The sequence below is a fragment of the Vigna umbellata genome, chromosome 1, assembly GCF_029865625.1.
Source record: "Vigna umbellata cultivar VRB3 chromosome 1, Vumbellata_1.0, whole genome shotgun sequence".
In the NCBI taxonomy this organism is placed as follows: domain Eukaryota; kingdom Viridiplantae; phylum Streptophyta; class Magnoliopsida; order Fabales; family Fabaceae; genus Vigna; species Vigna umbellata.
In genome coordinates this window covers 58,332,146-58,355,645 of record NC_142165.1, presented here as the reverse complement: position 1 = coordinate 58,355,645, position 23,500 = coordinate 58,332,146, and the positions used below count along the sequence as shown (strand labels likewise).

Below are 23,500 nucleotides of genomic sequence, written 5' to 3'. Positions count from 1 at the left end.
CTAAAAACACAATACGTAAAAGAAAATTTTTTCTATATCAGTGATAATGTTGTTGATAATAATTTTTGAAGGCATGTTTTTAAGAATGTAACATTCTCATGTTACATTAAAAAAAACTTTTAACATATAAAAGAAATACATTATATTCAAGAGTTGTTTTTGAAAACTTATAATGAAAATTTTTCATGATCCACGAAGGGTTAGTAGAAGATTATGATTGTGAAGCTCAATAAGTGAAGGAGTAGGCTCAAACGTTACAACATTAACCTTACACTTTAATGACTATAACTACACTCTTAATGGAAGTAAATAATAAAAAGTTACTTATAAGTGGAACATCTCAAGAGTGTTCGAAGGAGAACTGGACGTAGCTTAGTTGAAGTGAATCGATATAAAAATACTAATTGTTCATTGCTTTATCTTTCTAATCTTCTCTTGAAAAGTTTTTCATATAACCTAGCATATATGCAACTCTTGTAACAATCTTTATAAACCTTATTCTAGAAGTTGAATCATTAAACATACTCCTTGTGCTTACTACATTGTTTTATTGAACATACATTTATACGAGTTTAATAAAATAACAACGTTTAAGTGAACCCCTTGATCAAACATATCTTACAATATTTGTCAGGCACTATATTGTGAAAGGATTTTTGAAAACAATATTCAACTCTCCCTTCTTCTAGTGTTTTCTTGTGGTTTCATCCAATCCCTTTACCTATCAAAGTACCTTGTTTGGTTGTGATAGCCTTGCATTGTTCTTTGGGATTGATTCTTGTATTGGTCGAGAGTTTTACTTTTTGTTGGTATGTCAATTGTTGAGGTAGTAGACCAATATGCACTTACATGTTTCTAAGAGATGTCTCTTTATTCTTTTGATTGGAGGTCAATACCTAGATAAATTGAGTTCCCCCATCCTTGATTTTAGATACTTTGTATTGTTGTTGAGGCTGTTGCCCTTGATAAGGCAATTGTGCAATTTTCCTACTTGATGATCCTTTTTTTGTCTCGAACTTTGATGTTCATTTTGAGTTTGATTTTATCTCTAGTTATGATAGTAGTTATTTGGCCTCCTACTACTATTCATGTAGTTCACTTCTTCTTCCTTTAAAGTTTTAGTTGTAAAGGAGTGATCATTTTAATGTTCTTTAACACAAAAGTCACATTTTAGAATCTGTAATGTTGATCCATAAGATCGTGGATTAAGCTACACTTTTGTCATCTACTTCTTTAACTCTTCTATTTCTTGAGAGATGAGTTTGGTTTGTGCTAGAATGACATCTTGTGTACCTAAATCTAGAATTCCTTTTTTGGAAGATTGACTTCTATCATATTGGACTTAATGATCACTTGTTGCTAGTGAGTCAATGATGATGATAACTTCTTTAGCACTTTTCGTCATCACGATTCCAGGTGTTGAAGCATCGAGTAACATCTTGGTATGTGGCCTAAGCCCACTATAAAACATGTCGAGTTGTGTTATATCATCAAATCCATGATTAAGACATTTCTTTAATATGGCTTTATATCCCTCCCATGTTTGACAAAAATGTTCATCAATTCCTTGGGAGAGAGTTGCAATGGTAGCTTTAGAGCTAATATATTTCAAAGGTGAGAAAAATTTTGCTAGAAACTTTTTCTCCACATCGTCTTAACTTGTTAAGCATTGATTTGAGTGAGATTATAACCATATTTTGGCCTTGCCAGTGAGTGAAAAAGGAAATAGTCTAAGATAAACAACATCCACATCATCATAATCTATTCAAAGAGTTTCACACAGCTTGTAGAATGTGGCTAAATGATCAAAAGAGTCTTCTTGATCTAAACTAACAAAATGATTTATTATCATCAATGAGAGCAATGTAGGCTTCATCTCTACACCTTTAGCAGGTCTGATTATACTTGAAAAGTGACGTGGTTCCTACTATTGTGTGTAATCCCCCAACAATCTTTGTTGGTTCTTTCCTGCAACTATTTGAATCAAATAGTGAGTGTCCATATCAAAGTGTGAAATTATGGTCTTTGCTTGCTAAACTGTTGTTTTTTGCTTCCTATTTATGTTGTTAAGTCTCCTTGTTGTGCGTTCAATCTCAAGATCAAATAAGAGAACATGTTTTTGTTTCTTTCTTTGTATACAAAATGCCTTAAAGAATAATGAGTATCCCAAATAGTACAAAGAAAAATCATGTAGAAAATTATGCAAAAGATCTATGTAACAGTAAAAGGAAATATGTTAAAGTAACTAAAATTAAATACAATTTATACAGTGGCCAATCTAGTTTGAAATAAAGATTCTCTTCAAACAAATCCTCGATAACAATACCAAAAACTTGTTGGGTTCCCACACAACAACCAAATATATATGTAAGTATATTTGATAGTTTGTAGTATGACAAGTGTCGTATCCACATGGACTTGACAGAAAACACAATGTTCTAACTAGTTTGAACATGAATAAAGTTTTACATGAATTACATAAAGTATGAAACAAAGTTGATTTATGAAAACAAAGCAAAAAATGCACTGTAAAACAGTTTAAATTTGAAAATGATTGACTTCTAGATGATGAAAACATGTTGCAGCTCGACTACATCACTTTATCCCTTTTTTGTGCCTGTTATTAAATATGAAGTGCAAGAAATCATGTTTTGGGAGTTTTCTTTGAGTGTAACTCTAGGTCCATTTTTGGAACTTAAAGCCTCACCAAAGTTCATTATTATTTCTCTGTGACTACTTAAATGGATCACTTGCATTAAGATCAGAACCCTATAGCTAGTTAGAGCCTTAGATCTATTCGTAGCATCTAAAAGTAGGAGGATAATTGATTGGACCACAACTTAGAACCATTTTCCACCCAATCCCAAGCTATTGAAATAAGATGAATGATAAGTTCATCCAACAAAAAACATAAACCAATTCACAAACATGTAATTAAAAGCAAACATTCATAAATAAAATAATACCAAATACAAGAGAGTTTTAAAGGGTTACATATGACTTCAACACTTAGTAGATTTAACTCCTCATGATGGATGGGAATAATTTAATACAAACAACAGACATAATCTCCTAACCTTGTAATGATGTTCTTTAAAGTACAAAGAAAGTGTATGAGAAAGTCTTTAAAGTTTCTTTAGAAAAGTTGTCTAGAAGTCTCCTAAAACAAAGGAACAATTGTGTTTTTATAAACATTTCAGTGCATGACTTCTACGGTGACATCATGGCTTTAGCTGCAAGGTTTCTTACCAAGCTTGGTTTTCTTTAGGAGAAGGATTCTTCGTGACTTTAATCTTAGGTCCAGTGCTTGAGGTTTCTCTCTAAGGTGTGTTTATTTATATGACATAGGCCTTAAATTTCACACTTCAACTACGCTCAAGTCAGTTTGCCAGAATTTGCTTAGAATTCCTCTACTTTCTTCATTTTTCTCTTCTGACTCTCTATGTTCATCAAGTTTGCAAAACAAGTAAAATTAGAATGACTTATCTAGATATTTAACAAAATCAAAACAATATAATTACCAAATTGAATATCAAAATTAACTTATATTAAACACTTATCAACTTTAAACTTTGTTGGTCGTTAAACAAAACTAAAAACTAAAAGATTGAAGACATATATACCACCAAAGGTTAATAGACAAAGACTTGTTTCTTCTTTATTAGTTACTGCAAGCTAGGATAAATATCAACTTTTCAATTCTTTTTCATATAACATATGTAAGTTTCATAGCTTTGAGATCATGCAAATTTACTGATGTGTTTCAGTGTTGTGCAATTAAACATCAGAGTAGTGTTTTGTTCTCAATCACAATTGTAGTAAGCCAAGTCGTCAGTTTTATTTTATTTTTATTTATTAAAATTAAAATTATTATTATTCATTATTTATTAAAGAATAAATAAGTAAGAGAATTTTTTTTTTCAGATTTAAGTGTTTTTAATTAAATTGTTATTATTATATTTTGTCTAGATATTTAATTTATATATATTTTAATTAAATTATTATTGTTTAATATTTTTCATTAATTGAATTATTTTATTCTTTTTGTTTTTATGTATGTTTTTCAATTAATAAAATAATATTATAATTAAAATAAAATGACTTTTATTATTTTATAACATTTTTTTTTGAATTCGTAAACATAATGAAGTAAAATGATAAATAATAATTAAAAATTAAATAATAAAACTTTAATTACAAAATATAATTTTTTTTATTATTAAACAATAAAAATTAATAAAAGCTTAATTAAAAATACACTAATTTATCAACCATTTGAAATTTAATCTATACAAAATTATTGTTTGGTGAAGAGAAAACAAATACTATAAAAGGTATATTATTGGCCATTTATTTATGATATATTGTTGTTTCTTGTTATTAGGATAAAACGAAAGGTTAACATGTTTTTGAAGCAAATCCCAAAGTGTAATGAAAGGTTTTCCGATCTGTGTGTAGAATGAATAATAGAAAAAGTGAAGATTAATGGCGTTGAAGAAACAATAGAAGGTCTTCTTTCTCTTCCTCTTCGTGCTGAAGAAAACGGGCTGCTCCAGTTCGACAACTTTAGGTTTCCGACCGATTGGTACTCTTTCCCTCCTCCTTCCCCTCTTCCTATTTTTTTGTCCTTATTCCATCAATGCGCATGCCTTTCTTAATTATAATCGGCACAAATTAAACTTTTTCTTTTTGTTTTCTTTTGAATAATCTTAAATTTCAATGAAGTATTTTTTATTTGTAATATTGTTGCGATCTTTGTCTTCGATAGGCCTGTGCCATTTGAATAGTAATTTATAATTTGTTTTGCCTGAAATAGAATGTCTTTTTAACATGATGTTTTTGAGAAAGTGAAAGAAAGAAAATGCCGAGCTGGCTTTTTAGATTAATACAATGTAAGAAAATAAGAAAATACCCTTTATACAAAAAATAATTGAAACAACTTTTCATAGTATTATTTTGTGCAGTTGTCGTACAGGTATAAAAGGTTGGTTACTAGGATCTTTAATGAAACATTCTACTGAGTTGAACCAACCATAAAAGTGGATCATATTATTGAGTTGAAAGATGGCCTTCATTTTCATCACTGCTCCTCTCTTCTTTCTATTTCTATGGATAATTTCTCTTTGCAAAGTTCTTATTCTCCCTCGCATCCCTTTCGCCAAACATTTTACTCAAATCGGTAATGCCTCCCTTTTTCCATTCCGCCTCCATTTTTGTTGTTCTTCCTCAATATCTCCGATGTTTTCTTTCAGGCAGATCATTTCGAAAGAGAAATGTCTTGTTGGTTACTGCTCATCCGGACGACGAATCCATTTAAGTTCCAAACCCACGTTTTTCATATGTCTAATGCTAGTTTCTTCAATTCTTGAAACATATATTTCTAAGGCTTTTGAAGTTTGAAGATATATTTCCTGTATTATGATTTAGCACTATGTTGAAATGTTGTTTCATTTCTGCAGGTTCTTTACTCCAACTATAAATTTTCTGACTTCCAAGGGACATAACATTCAAGTACTATGCTTATCTACTGGTGAATAGCTTTGCACAATCTGTTTTTGTCTTATGGCAGTTTTGTTATGTATATGTCTGTTTATTTTGATCTTTCTGTCACTTTATACTCATTTCTATTAATTCCAATTATAGTTTTCCTTCTCCCCATTCTGTAGCTGAATTTTCTGAAGGCGACATCTTCCTAAATTGAGAAAGTTTACTATTTTGTATTGATAAAGAATGATTTTTTAGCTATTTTCAGTACATGGAGTATGACTTTATTAATGAATCATATTGCCACTTCAATATTATTCTCAGATCATATGTCAAAGAAGTTCAATATTATTTCTCATACCGTATGGTAATAGACTCCAATGTTATATTATAATCAAACTAATGAATTCTTGGAGCATTATCAATCTTTCTTTAGCTTAAGCCGCACAACTCTGGTTATTTCTTGTTATCAGTTTTTACTGTATATTTGATACAAATTTTCCTTTTTCTCTTTTACAATTCTATTCAAAGGGCTTCAACACACCCTTTGCCTATATATATAAAAGAAAGAAAGTATGGGCAGGGAAAGAATGGAACTAACAGAATAGAGGGATGCTTGGGATGGGTGAGAAGGATGTTGCGGATTGTATCAATTGTTCTATGATAGAGGTCAGGTAAGTCAAGTTACAATTGAATTGTGGCTTTTGGGTTGCTACATTCTTAAGTAGTATGAGTTCACCATGAGTATTAGTTATAGTTTTTTGCCTAGTGACAAAAACTCAATCTTATAGAGGAGATGAAGGAAGATTCTCTGAATGGGAGAATAAGAGGGAATGATTGCAAAGCCAGTTAGGAGGAAGATCTGAAAGTTTGCCGGGAGTTCTTTATGGGAGGCTGGTATTGATATTTAAAAGAAATTATGAGGGTTGGCTACAGGGAGTTCCCTGGTTTATAGGACCCAATCATTATTCCTTTTCTATTTTCCTGTCCATCACTGTATTTCCTTTTTCTTGTAAAGTTGAGGATCACCTTTAGTTTCTTACAATCATTTGTCCATTTTCCGTTGTTACCATATTCGTATCTCTTTACTTAACAGTCTTTAATTAATATAAGATTTACTTTTACATTTCAAAGATGTAGGACATGAAATCTATCTATCTTAGATGGTTAGATATGAGAATTTCAACATAAAAAAAATTAAAGCTTCAAGTCTAGCCTCTTAGAAAGCTTTAAAGTTATTGTTTCCGTCCATTGGATAGTTTTACATTTTTATTATTTTTCTGCAGGTGGTGCAGAAGGCAAAGGCAATATCAGAAAACGAGAGCTTTTTCAGGCTTGTGTAGCCCTTAAGGTGATTTACATAATGATATAAAGTAGCTGTAGTTTCGAATTTAAAATCATAACTTTTCTATACTTACAAATTAAATTTTGTATTACATTGGATTTTGTTCCCAGGTTCCAATGCAGCAAGTAAAGATTGTCGACCATCCTGATGTGCAGGTTTTATTCCAATAGGTTTTTGGATATAATATTTACTATTACTTCTGAAGCTTATTGCTAGTTCCTTATATTGTTGTTGTTTAACTTGTCATACTTAGGACGGTTTTGATAAAGTTTGGAACCATAGCTTATTGGCAAAGATTATCGAGGAAGAAATAACCAGTTGTTCAATTGATATGGTAAAACTGTTCTGCCTGCCTTAAGCATCTTTTTGACAGACTAGTACTACCAGTGCAAATTATCTCTCTTAATGATCCTTCAACTACCCTTTTCCCCAGATTATTACCTTTGACTGCTATGGTGTCTCCGGCCATTGTAATCATCGTGATGTGCATTATGGAGTATGGTAAGTTAAGCATTAGTATTGATCAACATTGAATAACTATGACTGGAAAATATGGCAATATTAGTAGCATGATTGAATGGTCTTTTATTTCAAGGGAAATAGTGGTTTGTTTCTTAAATGCTCTCTCGAAAACCTGACAGAAAAAGTGATTGTGATTATTTATTCAAAATAAGTTGAACCAAATTGCTCTAACATTTGTACATTTTGAGATTTATTTGAAACAATATAATTTTAAAATTGAAATAACAATAAATAAGTCATATTCATATACACCGTTAATATCTTTTTTAAATGCTTAAATTTTGTTTGAAAAGTTCCTGCAAGCTGCTGCGTAGGCAGTGGTTTTTAGATTATTAAAATTATTAATATATGTTGGTATTTGTTCATGCACACTTCTTATAAAGATTATTTTAACTTGTGCGAGTAATTTTTATGTTTATTGTGCCTACGTCTCAAGTCTGGGTAAAGTTGGAGGATTGTGTTTGGCTTCGACAATCCATGCAAATTTGTCGATATCTCAAACATGGGTCACTTACAACAGACTGTGTACATGAGAATTTGGTTTTTAATTGACCCCAATGGTGTCATTGATCCTATAGTTAACCTAATCACGCGGGTGACGCTTTTGCTATTTTGTCTTTGCCTGTTGTTAGAATTTATCGTTAACTTGTCCTCGTGAATGTGATATTTTGTACAGTATCCAAGAAAACGAAAGGTTATGGGTGTTAAGTGCAAGATGACATCTTCCATGATTTATTTAGTAAACTAATTGCATTATTTTCTCTTCCTCTTATGGTGCTGTCTCTGACATTGAAATTTTTTCCATTTTGTGACAGCAAGCTACTACATGATACTTTACAAAGGGATATTGAAGTTTGGGAGCTTGTATGTGTTTGTTTTCTTGGTTTTATTTTCTCATCTTATTGGCCAATTATTTTTTTTGTAACTCTCCCAAATTGCCTTATTTTCCTGGGATGTCTTCATTGCTTATAGGTTAGCACCAATATTTTGCGCAAATATAGTGGTCCAGTTGATATTTGGTTGTCCATATTTTTGGCCATGTTGCACTCAAATGGAACAATGCATTGCATAGTCAATGAAAATTCTCGTAGGAGCTTTAAAGCAATGGCCCAACACTCAAGCCAGTGGGTGTGGTATGCATGCTTTACCATACTGTTATTATAAACCTACATATACTAAATGCCTTTGCTTGAAATTTGCAAATGTTTAGTTTGGATTTTCTTCTTTATTCTTTTCCCTCGTGTCAATATTGCAATACATGACGCTGGACATCTATGTGATAGATATTTACAAACTTCATCTGAAATGATCTCAAAGAGGCATGGCACAATAACACATCTAAATTCATTTTTGCAGGTTCCGCAAGCTTTTCATGGTCTTGTCCAGTTATACTTATATGAACACTCTTAGAAAGGTAAGGTAAAGTTGGAATGCTGAAGGAGTTGTGGTGTTGCTTGTGATATAAGCTTTCATTTGTTGCAATCCTGGCCCTTCTCTGTATCTATCAACTTTCATCCTTTCATCTGGGTTCAAGCTTAGTACAGTGTGCGGACTGTACCCTGCGGCTCAAGCAGCCTTTCACTTCCAGTGCCATGATTGAAAGAAATCACTGCTAATTTTCTTCACAATATTCCATGACATTTAGAATTTCGCATAGTACATATGTTCATTAACAATGGTTTGGTATAAGTTTGTCAGATTTTGTTTACTACGTTTTCAATTTTTTGTATGATAAAGTAGCAGAATATTCTTTATTGTCGGTGTATTAGCAATATCATTGAATTCGTTTTTTGACTTTTATTGTTTTCTTTCTATTAATCTTGATTTACCACAACCTACAACTCGTAATTGTCCTGTAATTATATTTGGCCATCCTACTTCTAATCTTCTGTAATATAACCTCTGAGAGCAATTGCATATGCATGGGCTTAAATTGAAGATGTATTGGGAACTTGTGTGGGTAATGAAGATGTAATGTGATAATCATGCGGTTCTTTACATTGTCTCTAATATCTTGTGTTCCATGTGAGGATCAAACACAAAGATTCACGGTCATTTTATTCAAGTTCTAGTAATCAACTTGCAAATATCCTTCGACCGGGATTTATTTGTTTAAGTTATTTATTTGTTTGAAATTTGATACATGGAATATATATGCTTCAGGGAAAGTTAGAATAGGTTTAGAATAGATAGGCTAAGTAAGATTTATTCAAAAGCTGTTTTAGGTTGTACCTATCTGAATAAGGATGACTTCTCTTTCACTCTTTCCTTTCTTATCACTGTATCATAGATTTGCTGTATATAAATGTGAGCACCCAAGGAAGACCTTTTCAAGCTCCGTAAAACATGGTTCTCTGTCTCTCACTTTTTAGTTTATTTTTCTCAAACTTTTCTGATTTGAACATATCTCTAACACCCGTTTAGACACGTCTTACACTACTAGATGAATTTAAAGATGTTGCTTTTGTTAGTTCGGAGGTTTAAGATGCCATGTCCTAGACACTTGATTGGACACTTCCATTCGGAGTCAAAACCATTTTTGGTTATTTCATTTATATAATGAGGGCCACTGCGAACTTATACGAGTATCTTGCTACCTCTGAACGGTATCTGTATTAGAAGGCGGAGTCCATATCCACTGCAAACTTACTGCAGAGTCACTGATGAAAAAACATGATTCACAAGAATGCATCCTGGTTGCTGACATACGCATTCCTAGTTCAGTGGAACAATCTATTGTACCAACCACTCTTCATATTTCAATAAGAGAATACCACCTTGATATCATTGCAAATGAACTTGGTTTTGATGATGGCGCCAGTTATGATTTCAAGGTATGATGATTGATGACATTACAGCAAAGTTTTCGACTGTCTTTGATTACTTATTAACTAACTTATTTTTATTTCTGGGTCTCTACAGGAATTTGTTCCTAAACCATATCTACTAGATCTATCTTCTAAATTTTCAAATGGTGATATTTGAGTATCTGAGCAAGTTACTTTTCTGGGCAAGATATAAGTGGTGATGCAATATTTAACATTACACGGGAATATAGAGCCATTTTCTATGAGGATGTAACATTTTTGTTACATTATAGTTCTCTTTAAATTCAAATGATTAATTGAGTTGTTTACTGCATAACTGTCAAACTTATATTGCCTTTAAGAGTAAATTAGAATACTTGAATGAAAGAAAGATGTTATTAAGTCATGCACTTCTGCTATATCATAACAGAAGTATTTTTTTTCTCCTGCAGAACCACTTCTAGTTTTTTTTGTGGGTGTTTTGATTGTAAACAATTTCGTCTGACCTCCTTTGTCATATGTTTGAACTTAGAAATGAGCGTTACCAGGCTTGTTATCTAAACATTAATAATACTGAAAATGCTGATTATTCTGTCTGCCTTATTTTTCTTTTTTATTTTGATAAACTTACCGTCAATCTATCTAAACAATAATTTCTCTAAATATTTTTAGGCAACACTGTGAAGTTTAGAGAGATAAAAAGGGGGGATAGTAGGGGAAGATAAACAAGGAGCAGATGAAGGATTAGGCTGTAACAACCTTGCTTACATGGCAAGAAGTGTGGGAACATTTGAGAATTATGGTAGCCTGGATAAAGGAGAGGTATCCAGTGATTGTGTAGGAAATTATGATCTTTCGGTTGGAAGAAATCATTCCCTCGAAGTAGTCATATCTATGTTTTCTTTTGATATTTTCTTCTTCCATCGTTATAAAAAAATTACCCTATACTGATATTCCATTGATATCAGAGTCTGTATATATATAAAGATCTCTATTTCTTGGTAGGGTTGTATTCAATATATTTTTGGTACTTGTTATATATATTCTTTTTCTGAGTAAAGGGGTGGTATGAACAAACAATTTGTTTCTTGGTAAATATTTTCGGTAATTTTAAAATTCAGGAATAGAATCTTTGCGAATTGAATGTTTACGATGGGATTATAGAAAAGAGTATGGTATTCTTAAACTCAGAAGTTTACCTGCTCTTCTGATGGAAATTGAATCAGGAACTTTGTAAGAAATTATTAAATTTTTAGGATATTTGTTCTTCACAAGAAATTGCGTGAATTTTATTGGATAGACCCTGTTTTCGGCCCACTCCTTTCTCAGATACGATATATTTTTCTCCTGGTTATCAATTGAATGTTTCAAAATTCAGTCTAGATTTAATCTAGATATAATAAAATGGATTGAATTTGGTTTCTTTTAATTAAATTAATTAGATTTTGATATCAATCTCTGAATTTGTTGGACAACAGAGAGTGCCACCAGGAGAAGAATCTCTGAATTTGTTGGAATCTTTAAATTTACTTGGAGAGGAAATTTCTCCTGCATGCGAAACTAAGTACAACTCTTTGAGGGATATACGTTTGATGAAAATGTAGGAAGTACTGATTAGAAAAGAGGGGCACATATGGAATCTCATAAGAAGTTTAACCAGGGATGGCAATTTTACCTGCGGGCACAGGTATCCGCGGGTAAAATCTGTGGCGGGTAGTAACTATCCGCGGATATTTATTACCCGCGGGTAACGGGTAGTGGGTATTTTAATACCCGCTTCTAAACGGGTCGGGTACGGGTAGTATACTACCCGCTCCGCGGGTATCCGTTACCTGCAAAAAATTAAAAAATAAATAATTTATATATTTTTTAATTAAATTTTATTAAAAATAAAATAAAATTATATTTTATTAGTTTAAATTTAATTAAAATTAAATTTTAATTTACATTTAATTTAATTTATATTATATATATATATATACATATATATTTGTATTTTTATTTAAATTTTATTTTTAAAATGTATTAAATATATTTTTTTAATTTTTTGCGGGTATCCGCGGGTACTCACGGGTATTTTAAAACCCGCAGATATTTTTTAAACGGATACCCGGCGGGTAGCGGATCGGATTACGGGTACGATTTTATCCGGCAGGTCGGGTTGCGGGTAGGTACTATCCGTACCCGACCCGACCCGTTGCCATCCCTAAGTTTAACCTGTAAATCAAAATGTCAACAATGTTTTAACTTAGTATACTGATTGATAACTGTAACGTATTTATCTAAAACTGTTTTAATTTCACTTTCGAATACTGTTTTACTATTATATAACAATAATTTATAATCTTTTTGCAATTATAATGTTACTATATATTTATATATTAAAATATAATTTATTGAATTGAAAGAACATGTATTAATATTAAAATTTACTATTGATGACTCGTGGATAACAAGAGGTATAATAGTCTAAACAGTCACATCAAGCCACCAAAAAAACGTGTTATTAAATTAGATGAATTATTTAATTAGTGCAGTACTGATTTAATTACAAAGTTGTTAATTAAAATGAATAAATGAAATATATAAAATAAATGAATATATTTACGCTAGTGTATATAGTCCTTATACTTTTCACAATTCACAACTACGTTTTGTTTTGTGTATATGATTTTAACTCAGATGGAGAAAGCATTTTCTATATTATGATAAGGAGGATCACAGGACCGGTACTAACAACTTTTACCTTTGTATTTTATTTATATGATTGTATATTTTTTTGTTATATTTCGGAATGAAATTGCCATAACAAAACACTACTTAATTGATGTTGAAGGTTTCTCTTTTAAGTATTGTAATCTCATTGTTGTCAAGGTTAGTAGAAACAAGTGTTTAATTTTTTTAATATATTTTTTGTTTGTATTTTTCATGAATATTGTATTCTTTTTCATGTGTTAGTGTATTTAATTTTGTTTAGGAATATTTTTGAATGGATAAGTCTTGGATAACTAAGTCTCGAAATACACTTGAATACTCAATTTGTTTAGAAAAATTCTTAGATTTTGCTCTTGAGGATGAAGCTTCTAGAAAAATTCTTAGATTTTGCTTTTGAGAATGGAGCTTCTGGAGACACAATTCGATGTCCATGCCCCAAATGTGGGTTTGTGAAATGGGAAACTAGACGCATAGTTGAGGAGCACTTGATTTTAAAACAATTTCCCATATATTATGTTATTTGGAATCTTCATGGTGAAAGGCAAAGACAAGATATTTCTAAAAATGAAGATGAGTCACAAGAGGCATTTCATTTTGAAAATCCAATGGAAACAATGATAAATGAAGCATTTGGACATTATAGGCAAGATTGTACTAATATAGGCAAATCACAACCATTGGGTGAAGATGATGTTAGTAATGAAAGGCCAAGGGAGAATCATAATGAATTTAATGAGTTTCTCAATGATGGAAATCAAATATTGTGTGACGGGAGCAAGTACACAAAATTAGAGTTTGTAATCAAATTATATCGTATCAAGGTTATGTGTGGATTAAGTGACAAGACAATGACTATGATCCTAGATTGCTAAGAGATGCATTTAGTGAAGCAAAGTTGCCTCTTTCTTTTTATGAGGCTAAGAAAATCATCAACAAACTTGGTCTTAACTAGACCAAAATAGATGCATGTCCGAATCATTGTATGTTATATTTAAGAGACGATGAAAAAGATTTGCAAACATGCAAACATTGTGGTACATATAGATGGAACCCAAAGAAAAAAAAAAGCAACCTGCAAAAGTTTTACGTTACTTTCCTTTGAAACCAAGATTGCAAAGATTGTTTATGTGCTCTAAGACTATAGAGCATATGAGATGGTATTCTTTAGAGAACAAGGATGGATTTATAAGGCATCCAAGGGATGGTGAGGCTGTTAGCAAAATGATGAAGATGAAGTTTTGATGATGTCCAAATCAAGTCAAGAGAAATCAAGATTCAAGATGTTATGAAGACTTGTATTGCTATGGAAAGCTTTTGTAATAATTGTAGTTTAGTGTCTAGGACTTAGTTTTTTAGTAGTTTTGATTCCATGTAATTTTATATTATATAATTAATGTCCTGAGTCAAAATCGCACTGTTTTAATCGATTAAAACAAGTATTAATCGATTAAAACGAGTAAAAGCTGAAAACTCAACCTTTTCTGTTTTAATAGATTAAAACTTGTTTTAATCTATTAGCTAATCGATTAAAATACATTTTAATCGATTAAAGCTGACCGTTGGGGATTTCAGATTTGAAAAACTAGCCGTTGTACTCATTTTAATCGATTAATACTTGTGTTAATCGATTAAATGCGTTAGATGGCCCGTTTTTGAAGAATGGAAGAGTATTTGGCTGAGTCTATAAATTGGCTCTCTGTTTATCTCAAAAACAACTCTTCCCTTGTGCAAAAGATCTCTGAACTCTTTGAGAACTCTGTGAGATTGTTGAAGCTAAGGAAACTCTTGTCTGCAAGTCCTGAAGTGGTACTGTGGTGACAGAGGAATAGCTTGTTCATCCTTGGTGTGTCTGAGGAAGTGTTTGGAAGAGGATCATCCTTCGTGAAGCATTCGAAGGAGGTGGTCATCCTTTGTGAAGATTCAAAGGAGGTGTAAGTTCATCTCTTGTGGTTTCAAGAGAGGTGGTAATTTCTAAACTGTTACAAATTGTTTTTCTGTGTGACTAATATTTGTAACTGTTTTGTGATAGTGAAAAAGGTTTATCTTGTTTGAGATAAGCGACTGGACGTAGGATCCTAGTGATCTGAACCAGGATAAAATCACCTGTGCAATTTTTCTCTTTCCCTTACTCTGTTATTTACATTCAATTATCTGCTTAGTAAGAAAGAATTGAGAGAAAAATATTAAAAAGGCATAATAAGAGAATATAACCAATTCACCCCCCCTCTTGGTTTGTTACCACGCTAATAATTCCGCTGCAGCGATTCTAACAATTGGTATCAGAGCTTGCTTTGATAGTCATTCAAATGGCAGGATCACATCAAACCTTTGCAGAGGGTGCATCAATCAATAGACCCCCACTATTCACAAGTGAGAACTATGCATTCTGGAAGGTAAGAATGCAAATATTTATTGAATCTATTGATTGTGAAATTTGGGATGTTATTGCGTCTGGCTCTTCTGTTCCTACTAACAATACACAGGAACCAAAGCCCCGTGGTCAATGGACCATTGAAGAAAAGAAAAGATTTCAGAATGATGTAAAAGCTCGGAATATTATTGCATCAGCATTGACTGTTGATGAGTTTTACAGGGTTTCTGTCTGCAAAACTGCTCAAGAAATGTGGGACGTGCTCAGAGTGACACATGAAGGAACAGATGATGTAAAGAGGGCAAGAAAGAACTCCCTAATTCAAGAGTATGAAATGTTCCGGATGAAGCAAGGAGAAACAATTTCCGACGTTCAAAAACGCTTCACCAACATTGTCAATCATCTCATTGGACTAGGTAAGTCATTTGATACTGATGAATTAAACATTAAAATCTTGAAGTCTTTAGACAGGTCGTGGCAACCAAAGGTGACTGCAATCTCAGAGTCACAGAACCTCAACACCATGACTATGGCGGCACTTTTTGGAAAGTTGAGGGAACATGAACTAGATCTTGGAAGACTTGATGAAGAAGAAGCAAAAGCCAAAAACAACAAGAAGAGTTTGGCATTAAAGTCGGAGGTTGAAAGAAGCAAAGGTAAATCGGAAGATGAAGACTCAGACGAAGAAGAAAATTTGAGACTCATGATAAAAAGGCTCAACAGGTTCATGAAATCAAAAGACAAAGGAAGATTAAAATTCGAAAAGAAAGAAAATCAAGGATCTTCCTCACACTATAAATGTTATGGTTGCGGAGAAAGGGGGCACCTAAAGGCAGACTGCCCAAATCAAAAGAAGAGTGAAGACAAAAAGGAGAAAAGATTCTTCAAGAAAAAGAAGGCCTACATTGCATGGGAAGATGACAACGAAACAATTTCCGATTTGAGCGAATCTGATGAAGAAGCAAACATTTGTTTAGTGGTGAACGACGACGCTGGAAGCCAAGTAAGTACATCTAGCGATTCTGATAATTATAGTCAAATTAGTGAAGATGAATTGCATGAAACTTATGCTGCTTTAATAGTAGAATCTGAAAAATTAGATAAAGCTCATAAGAAATTGAAAAAGGATTTCAAAAATTTAAAATTAAATTTTGAAAATATTTCTGAAGAAAATAAAAATTTGAAATCAGACTTTGAAAATATTCTTGAAGAAAATAAAAATTTAAAATTAAATTTTGAAAATATTTTTGAACAAAATAAAGATTTGAAAAATAAAGTTTTATTTTTTGAAAAGGGTAAATTTACTAGTAGTGATGAATGTGCTTCTTGTGAAAATTTTAAGAAACTACTAGAACACACAACCTTAGGAGAATGTAGTAAAAATAACGAAAATAAGGTTGTTAAAAATAAGTATGTTCCTAAAATTAAAAATAAACATAATAATAGAACCCGTAGAACATGGATAGAAAAAGGAACAACTTATAGGAACACAAACTTTGTATCATGCTTTTATTGTATGAAAAAGGGTCATACTTCAAATAAATGTAAAATTAAGCATTATGGTGTTCCAAGTGGTAGATATGTTTGGGTTGTAAAATGATTCTTTTTTCTAAATCTAACCCAAAGGACCCATACAAGTAGTTGGGTACCTATTGTTTAATATTTAGAATTTCTTTAAAACAAAATTTAAGAAAATTTTATTCCAAGGCCGATGAAACTATTTTTTTGGATATCTTCTAATATACAAAGCATATATAGTTTTCAATCGGAAAACATTTGAAATAGAAGAATGTGTGCATGTTGTCTTTGATGAAATTGTAGACCTTGAGGCAAAACCTCTTGAGTCAGTTGAATTAGATGCAGGCAATGATGAAGATTTGTAGAAGACAACAAATGAAGCGAAGAATGATGACAATCCTCAAGATGAAGATCTAAACAAAATATGGAAACAACCTAGAGGATTATCATTACGAAGTTGGAGGCATATCTACAGGGGTAAACATTAGAAGAGATCTAGGAATTTTTTAGAAATATCTTAGGATTGCATTTTTTTTTAAAATTCCTATCTTATATAGTTCAATATATGATTAAACAATGTTTTATAAGTTCTTTATCCTAAAAATATTTGCTTTATATATCCTTTTGTGCATGTTTGAATGAATCTTTAAATTTAAAATATTTTTAGCTCATATGCATACTTGCTTTTATTAAGGGGGAGTATTATCTTAGGAGGAGAACATCAAACACAACTTTTTAATTATGATCAAAAAGGGGGAGAAAATGTTTAAAGCTTATTTGCCTATTTGTGCTATTTGTGCTTATTCACTAATGCACTTTTTCTTCCGTAAGTTGTGTTTTATCCAGATTATTACTAAAAGCTTTAAATCAAAGGAGTTTTTGATCATCATCAAAAAGGGGGAGAATGTTAGCAAAATGATGAAGATGAAGTTTTGATGATGTCCAAATCAAGTCAAGAGAAATCAAGATTCAAGATGTCATGAAGACTTGTATTGCTATGGAAAGCTTTTGTAATAATTGTAGTTTAGTGTCTAGGACTTAGTTTTTTAGTAGTTTTGATTCCATGTAATTTTATATTATATAATTAATGTCCTGAGTCAAAATCGCACTGTTTTAATCGATTAAAACAAGTATTAATCGATTAAAACGAGTAAAAGCTGAAAACTCAACCTTTTCTGTTTTAATAGATTAAAACTTGTTTTAATCTATTAGCTAATCGATTAAAATACATTTTAATCGATTAAAGCTGACCGTTGGGGATTTCAGATTTGAAAAACTAGCCGTTGTACTCATTTTAATCGATTAATACTTGTGTTAATCGATTAAATGCGTTAGATGGCCCGTTTTTGAAGAATGGAAGAGTATTTGGCTGAGTCTATAAATTGGCTCTCTGTTTATCTCAAAAACAACTCTTCCCTTGTGCAAAAGATCTCTGAACTCTTTGAGAACTCTGTGAGATTGTTGAAGCTAAGGAAACTCTTGTCTGCAAGTCCTGAAGTGGTACTGTGGTGACAGAGGAATAGCTTGTTCATCCTTGGTGTGTCTGAGGAAGTGTTTGGAAGAGGATCATCCTTCGTGAAGCATTCGAAGGAGGTGGTCATCCTTTGTGAAGATTCAAAGGAGGTGTAAGTTCATCTCTTGTGGTTTCAAGAGAGGTGGTAATTTCTAAACTGTTACAAATTGTTTTTCTGTGTGACTAATATTTGTAACTGTTTTGTGATAGTGAAAAAGGTTTATCTTGTTTGAGATAAGCGACTGGACGTAGGATCCTAGTGATCTGAACCAGGATAAAATCACCTGTGCAATTTTTCTCTTTCCCTTACTCTGTTATTTACATTCAATTATCTGCTTAGTAAGAAAGAATTGAGAGAAAAATATTAAAAAGGCATAATAAGAGAATATAACCAATTCACCCCCCCCTCTTGGTTTGTTACCACGCTAATAATTCCGCTGCAGCGATTCTAACAGAGGCATGGAAGACATTTAGTTTAATGTATCCTGAATTTGCTTTAGATCCTCGAAATGTTCGCTTAGGCCTTGCCAATGATGGTTTTAATCCTTTTGTCACTACGAGTTCTACTTATAGTATTTGGCCAGTGTTTTTAATACCATACAATCTTCCACCTTGGATTTGTATGAAGCACACTTCATTGATCCTATCCATGATCATTCTAGGTAAGAAAATGCCTAGAAATAGTATTGATGTGTACTTACAACCCCTTGTGGATGAGTTATGTGAGCTATGGAGTGGGGGGTGGAGACCTTTGATTCTTCATTGAATGAAACTTTTAGAATGCGAGCAGCTCTTATGTGGACAATTAGTTACTTTCTTGGCCTTGGTATTTTATCTGGTTGGAACACACACAGGTTTAGCTTGCCCTACTTGTAACTTTGATGTAGAACCTTGTCGTCTTCCTCATAGTGGGAAGTGGTGTTTTATGGGATATCATCGCTTCTTAAGTAGAAACCATAGATTTAGATTGAATCGTGTTCGCTTTGATGGAAGCACTGAAGAACGAAATCCACCACTAAAATTATCAGGATCTGACCTTTTTAGGCAAATGGAAAATACTAATGTTACATTTGGGAGAGGAATTCATTTGGATGGTAGAGGAAAAAGATGTATACAAGAAGTTAAACAGTGGAATAAAAGAAGCACTTTCTTTGAACTTCCATATTGGGAGTCTAATTTGTTACGTCACAATTTAAACTTCATGCACATTGAAAAGAATGTATTTGACAATTTAATCTATACTTTGTTGAATGAAAAGCCTAAATCCAAAGACAATCTTAATGCAAGGAAAGATTTAAAGGAAATGGGCATAAGATAGGATCTTTGGCTGGATGATAATGGAAGATATCACCTTGCTTTGTTTTCACTAACTCGTGATACCAAAAAGTTGTTTCTCAAAACTTTGAAAAATGTTGTAGTACCTAATGGTTACTCAAGTAACATTTCTAGATGTGTTGATGATGTTCAACATAAAATATCAGGACTAAAAAGTCACGATTGCCATATTATTATGGAGCAATTACTTTCGTTGGCAATACATAAATTTGTTACCAAACCATGTCACTGCAACCTTGGTGGAGTTTTGCTCATTCTTTAAGGCCCTTTGTAGTAAAAGCTTAAATCGTGAAGACCTTGAAATGCTTCAAGATCGTATTGTGGTTACACTTTGCCACTTAGAGATATTATTCCCACCATTATTCTTCATAGTTATGGTTCATTTAATTATCCATTTGGTAGAGGAAGCAAAGCTTGGAGGTCCAGTTCATTACCGGTATATGTATCTTATAGAGAGGTAATTGCTAACTACTTTTAGTTCAAGGTATGATATTATATGTATCCAAGTTTTGTTTAATGTAATTATTTATCATTATTATAGGGAATTAGGTCATTTAAAGACCTTTGTACGAAACAATGCACAACCAGAAGGTTTCACAAGTGGGTAGATACTACACGAGAGAGAGGATATAGAAAGGATCAATGGAATTTTAATTGTGTTAACTTTGATAGACTTGTTCATATTGGAAACCGTGAAGAACATGAACCTTATATTGAGGCATCTCAAGCACAAAAGGTATATTATGTTGATGATGTGGTTAATGAAGGATGGAGTGTTGTTGTGCATTTAAAGCCAAGAGATTTGTGTGAAATGGGAGAAGAGGTACAAGAAGAGTTATATGAAAATGAACCATACCAAGATCAAGAGTTGGACAAATTTTATAGTTATGACAATGAATATGTTCAATTAGCTAAAAACCATTTAGACGATGATATCAATTAGTCAAATGTATGAGTTGAAAATATAATTAATAGTCATTTATTCTTAAAGGTAATGATATGTTATATTAAGTTATTTTTAATGCATGTATAATTCACTCATTTTTGATTTCTTAAAGGTGATGATATGTACCACATGTTTGATTTCTCGATTTTAGGTTAAGAAGGAGAAGTTACCTTTTTTGAATTGTGACTCTTTATTAGCTCGTTCTCTCATTCGAAAAGGTAATAAGATCCTAACTCATTTATATGTGTGATATATTTGGCTGGATGGTATAGATTCTTTTGCTTTTGGACTTCTTCATATGTGTGATCTATTGAGAAATATGTTAATTTTTGCAAAAGAAAATGAATTGAAATGGCAATGGATGAATGAAGGCAGGTGGGAAAGATTTTTTCATAGGTGATAGAAATGTTGCTATGAATCTATGCATAACACTTGCACCCATCTAACATTTACCTGAGAACCAGTCCTAAATAGGATTCAATTGGCAGAGCTAAGTTATATTTTATTTTTAGTAAATATTTATTTCAATTTTTTCTTTTACCTACAAAACAATATGTAACCCAACTTCAAAACAATATGTAAACACCACATTTCTCAATGTGAATAATGTAGAAAATAATTGAAAAATTAACATGTTTAGTGCTATGAATCTATGCACTAAGCAATTTAAAATCTACCAAATGGTTATCTTTTCCTATGTAAGCAATTTACTCATCTTCCATTACATTTACTTTACCCAAGTTGTGTTGTTGGGTATTTGATGCTTTAATATGTTAATATGTGAATTTTGTTGCCTTAACTATGTGTTTTCATTATGGTAATGACAAAGCTAACCAATGTTAATCATGAACACACTGACCATATCATATAATGACATGCAATTGATTTATTGTTGTACTTAAAAGTTTGGAAATTTTACCTAATGCATTTCTTTCTTTTAATATTTGTCATAAATATGTAGCCATGCCAAAGGTCAAGCGATTCCGAAGTCTACAAAAATCATCACCTCAACCTGAGTCTTTAGGTACTTTACCATCAACAAATGTTGCAGTGACTTCTCCATTGATTGAAGACCAATCAACATCAACAAATCCTACAATGTCTGAATCGATTGAAGTACAACCACATGTTGTAATAAGTCCTAAACCAACAAATGAGACCTCATCACATGATTCATTGAACTCAACACCATCGATGCCCACGGAAAACATAGAGCAACCTACAACATCCAAAAAACATGTTGGACGTGAATCTTCATCATATTGGAATGTCGATGCAATAGGTATATGTGTCAATAGTTTTTTCTACATGCATAATTTTTTAAATTTTACTTATGGTTGAGTAAGTTGTTTTATCGTTAAAGACCTAGAAGGAGTTATCAAGAAAATAAAGGTGAATGTCAGAGAAGTAACTAACTTACCTAATAGGCAACACATCGTTGTGGAGTTTGATGACGTAGGCATGCCTATAGGCGAAGGACAAGGAGTGCTTGCACGATATTGTGGGATATTGACAACGGATGACAATTTTTTTCCAATTAATTTTGAAAGGTGGTCTAGGAAAACAGGCATGCCTAACAACTACTTTTTAGAATGCTTTAAGAAAATGTTACATGTATATATATCATTCATGTATTCAAATGCCGCACACTTACTTTTTACTCACTAATTATGTTTTCTTTTTTTTCAAAAGTTTCGATTTTGTTTTAAGACTATTGAAGCTACTACCCAACGATATTGCAAATTAACTCTGGGTAAGAAGTGGGTTGTACATAGACAAAGTTTGTGGAATGAGTTCTATGATCCAACGAAAACAAAAGATCAAATCATATGTAATGTGCCTACTAGTATAGACAAAACTCAATGGGCTCATTTTGTTACTTATCGTCTAAAACCAGAGACAATGGTACAAGTTTCATTATTTTTCAGGCAATGAATTGTTTGTGTATATTATTATTTTGATTGTTTTGTCAACTTACAATTGTTTTTTTCATAGGAGATTTGTAAAAAAAATACAGAAAATCGCAAGAAGCAAGTAATTCCTCATACTGATGGCTCTAAACCTATCTCAAGAAGAAGACGTGAGATGGTAGTGATATTAGTACACATGACAATTTTTACTATTTTTCAAAATTTACTATTTATTGTAACTTATCCTTTTATTTAGCATTTGGAAAGTGGACAACTGCCTAGTCGTTGAAAGTTATATATTGAAACTCATAAAAGAAAGGATGACTCATTTGTAAATGAGGCGGCAAAGGCTATAACAATTAGTTTTACTATAATATGATATTTTCAAACATTATGCTTCAATATTTAGATCTTTAACTACAACTTGTTATATGCCTATATGAACAAAGTGAAATGAGTTTGAGTCAAAGCACTACTGATGAATCACAGGTTTCCCCTCATGATGTTGTTGGTAGAGTGTTAGGCCCAAAGCCTTCTAGGAGACTACGATGCATGGGGTTGGGAGCAGCTCCTACTAACTCATTCAGAAATACAAGAATGCGACTTTCAGATTTAAGCATCAGTTCATCTGGTATTGCCACATCATCAACATCTTCTAATCAGTGGGAACAGAAGTATATGAATTTAGAATCCCAGGTTCAAACCAACTTGGGTGCGTTGAAAGCATACATGATAATGAAGGAATGAAAGATTCATAATGAATTGGCTACCTTCTTTGATCCTCAACCACAATTAAGTTACTAAATAAGTATAAGTACTATGCTTGATATACTGTAATTACTATGAGCACATATAATTGAGTTTAGGAAATTTTGAATTTTCATGGTTATGATAATATATCATTGTTTATTTTATTAATTTTTGTTTATATTATTTTAGCAAAGTGGTGATGCAAATGAGTCAGAGTTTCCTTTGAGTACAAGACAATCATCTGGTGGAAGTAACATTTAGGGAGTTTACGATATTGTTTTAGG

The 23,500-nt window shown here is 32.1% G+C and overlaps 1 protein-coding gene and 2 pseudogenes across 3 annotated transcripts; all 3 read left to right on the top strand.

Annotated features, from left to right (window-relative positions):
* Positions 1-4,384: 4,384 nt before the first annotated feature.
* Positions 4,385-9,151, top strand: LOC124840388 (uncharacterized). 3 transcript variants are annotated; one of them, XM_047316436.2, is made up of 11 exons: positions 4,385-4,585; positions 4,965-5,179; positions 5,253-5,313; positions 5,460-5,530; positions 6,771-6,835; positions 6,940-6,984; positions 7,083-7,163; positions 7,263-7,330; positions 8,167-8,215; positions 8,324-8,484; positions 8,708-9,151. In XM_047316436.2, the coding sequence occupies exons 2-11, from the start codon at positions 5,065-5,067 to the stop codon at positions 8,772-8,774; spliced, it is 783 nt and encodes a 260-aa protein (XP_047172392.1). In that variant the 5' UTR covers positions 4,385-4,585; positions 4,965-5,064; the 3' UTR covers positions 8,775-9,151. The 3 variants fall into 3 exon arrangements, with proteins under 3 accessions (XP_047172392.1, XP_047172394.1, XP_047172393.1); XM_047316437.2 differs by lacking the exon at positions 4,385-4,585 and having other exon boundaries at positions 4,970-5,179; positions 5,257-5,313; XM_047316438.2 differs by lacking the exon at positions 4,965-5,179 and having other exon boundaries at positions 5,253-5,530.
* A 3,996-nt stretch (positions 9,152-13,147) lies between these two features.
* LOC148205882 (uncharacterized) lies at positions 13,148-20,553 on the top strand (annotated as a pseudogene).
* A 966-nt stretch (positions 20,554-21,519) lies between these two features.
* On the top strand, positions 21,520-23,213 carry LOC148205881 (uncharacterized; annotated as a pseudogene).
* Positions 23,214-23,500: the final 287 nt, after the last annotated feature.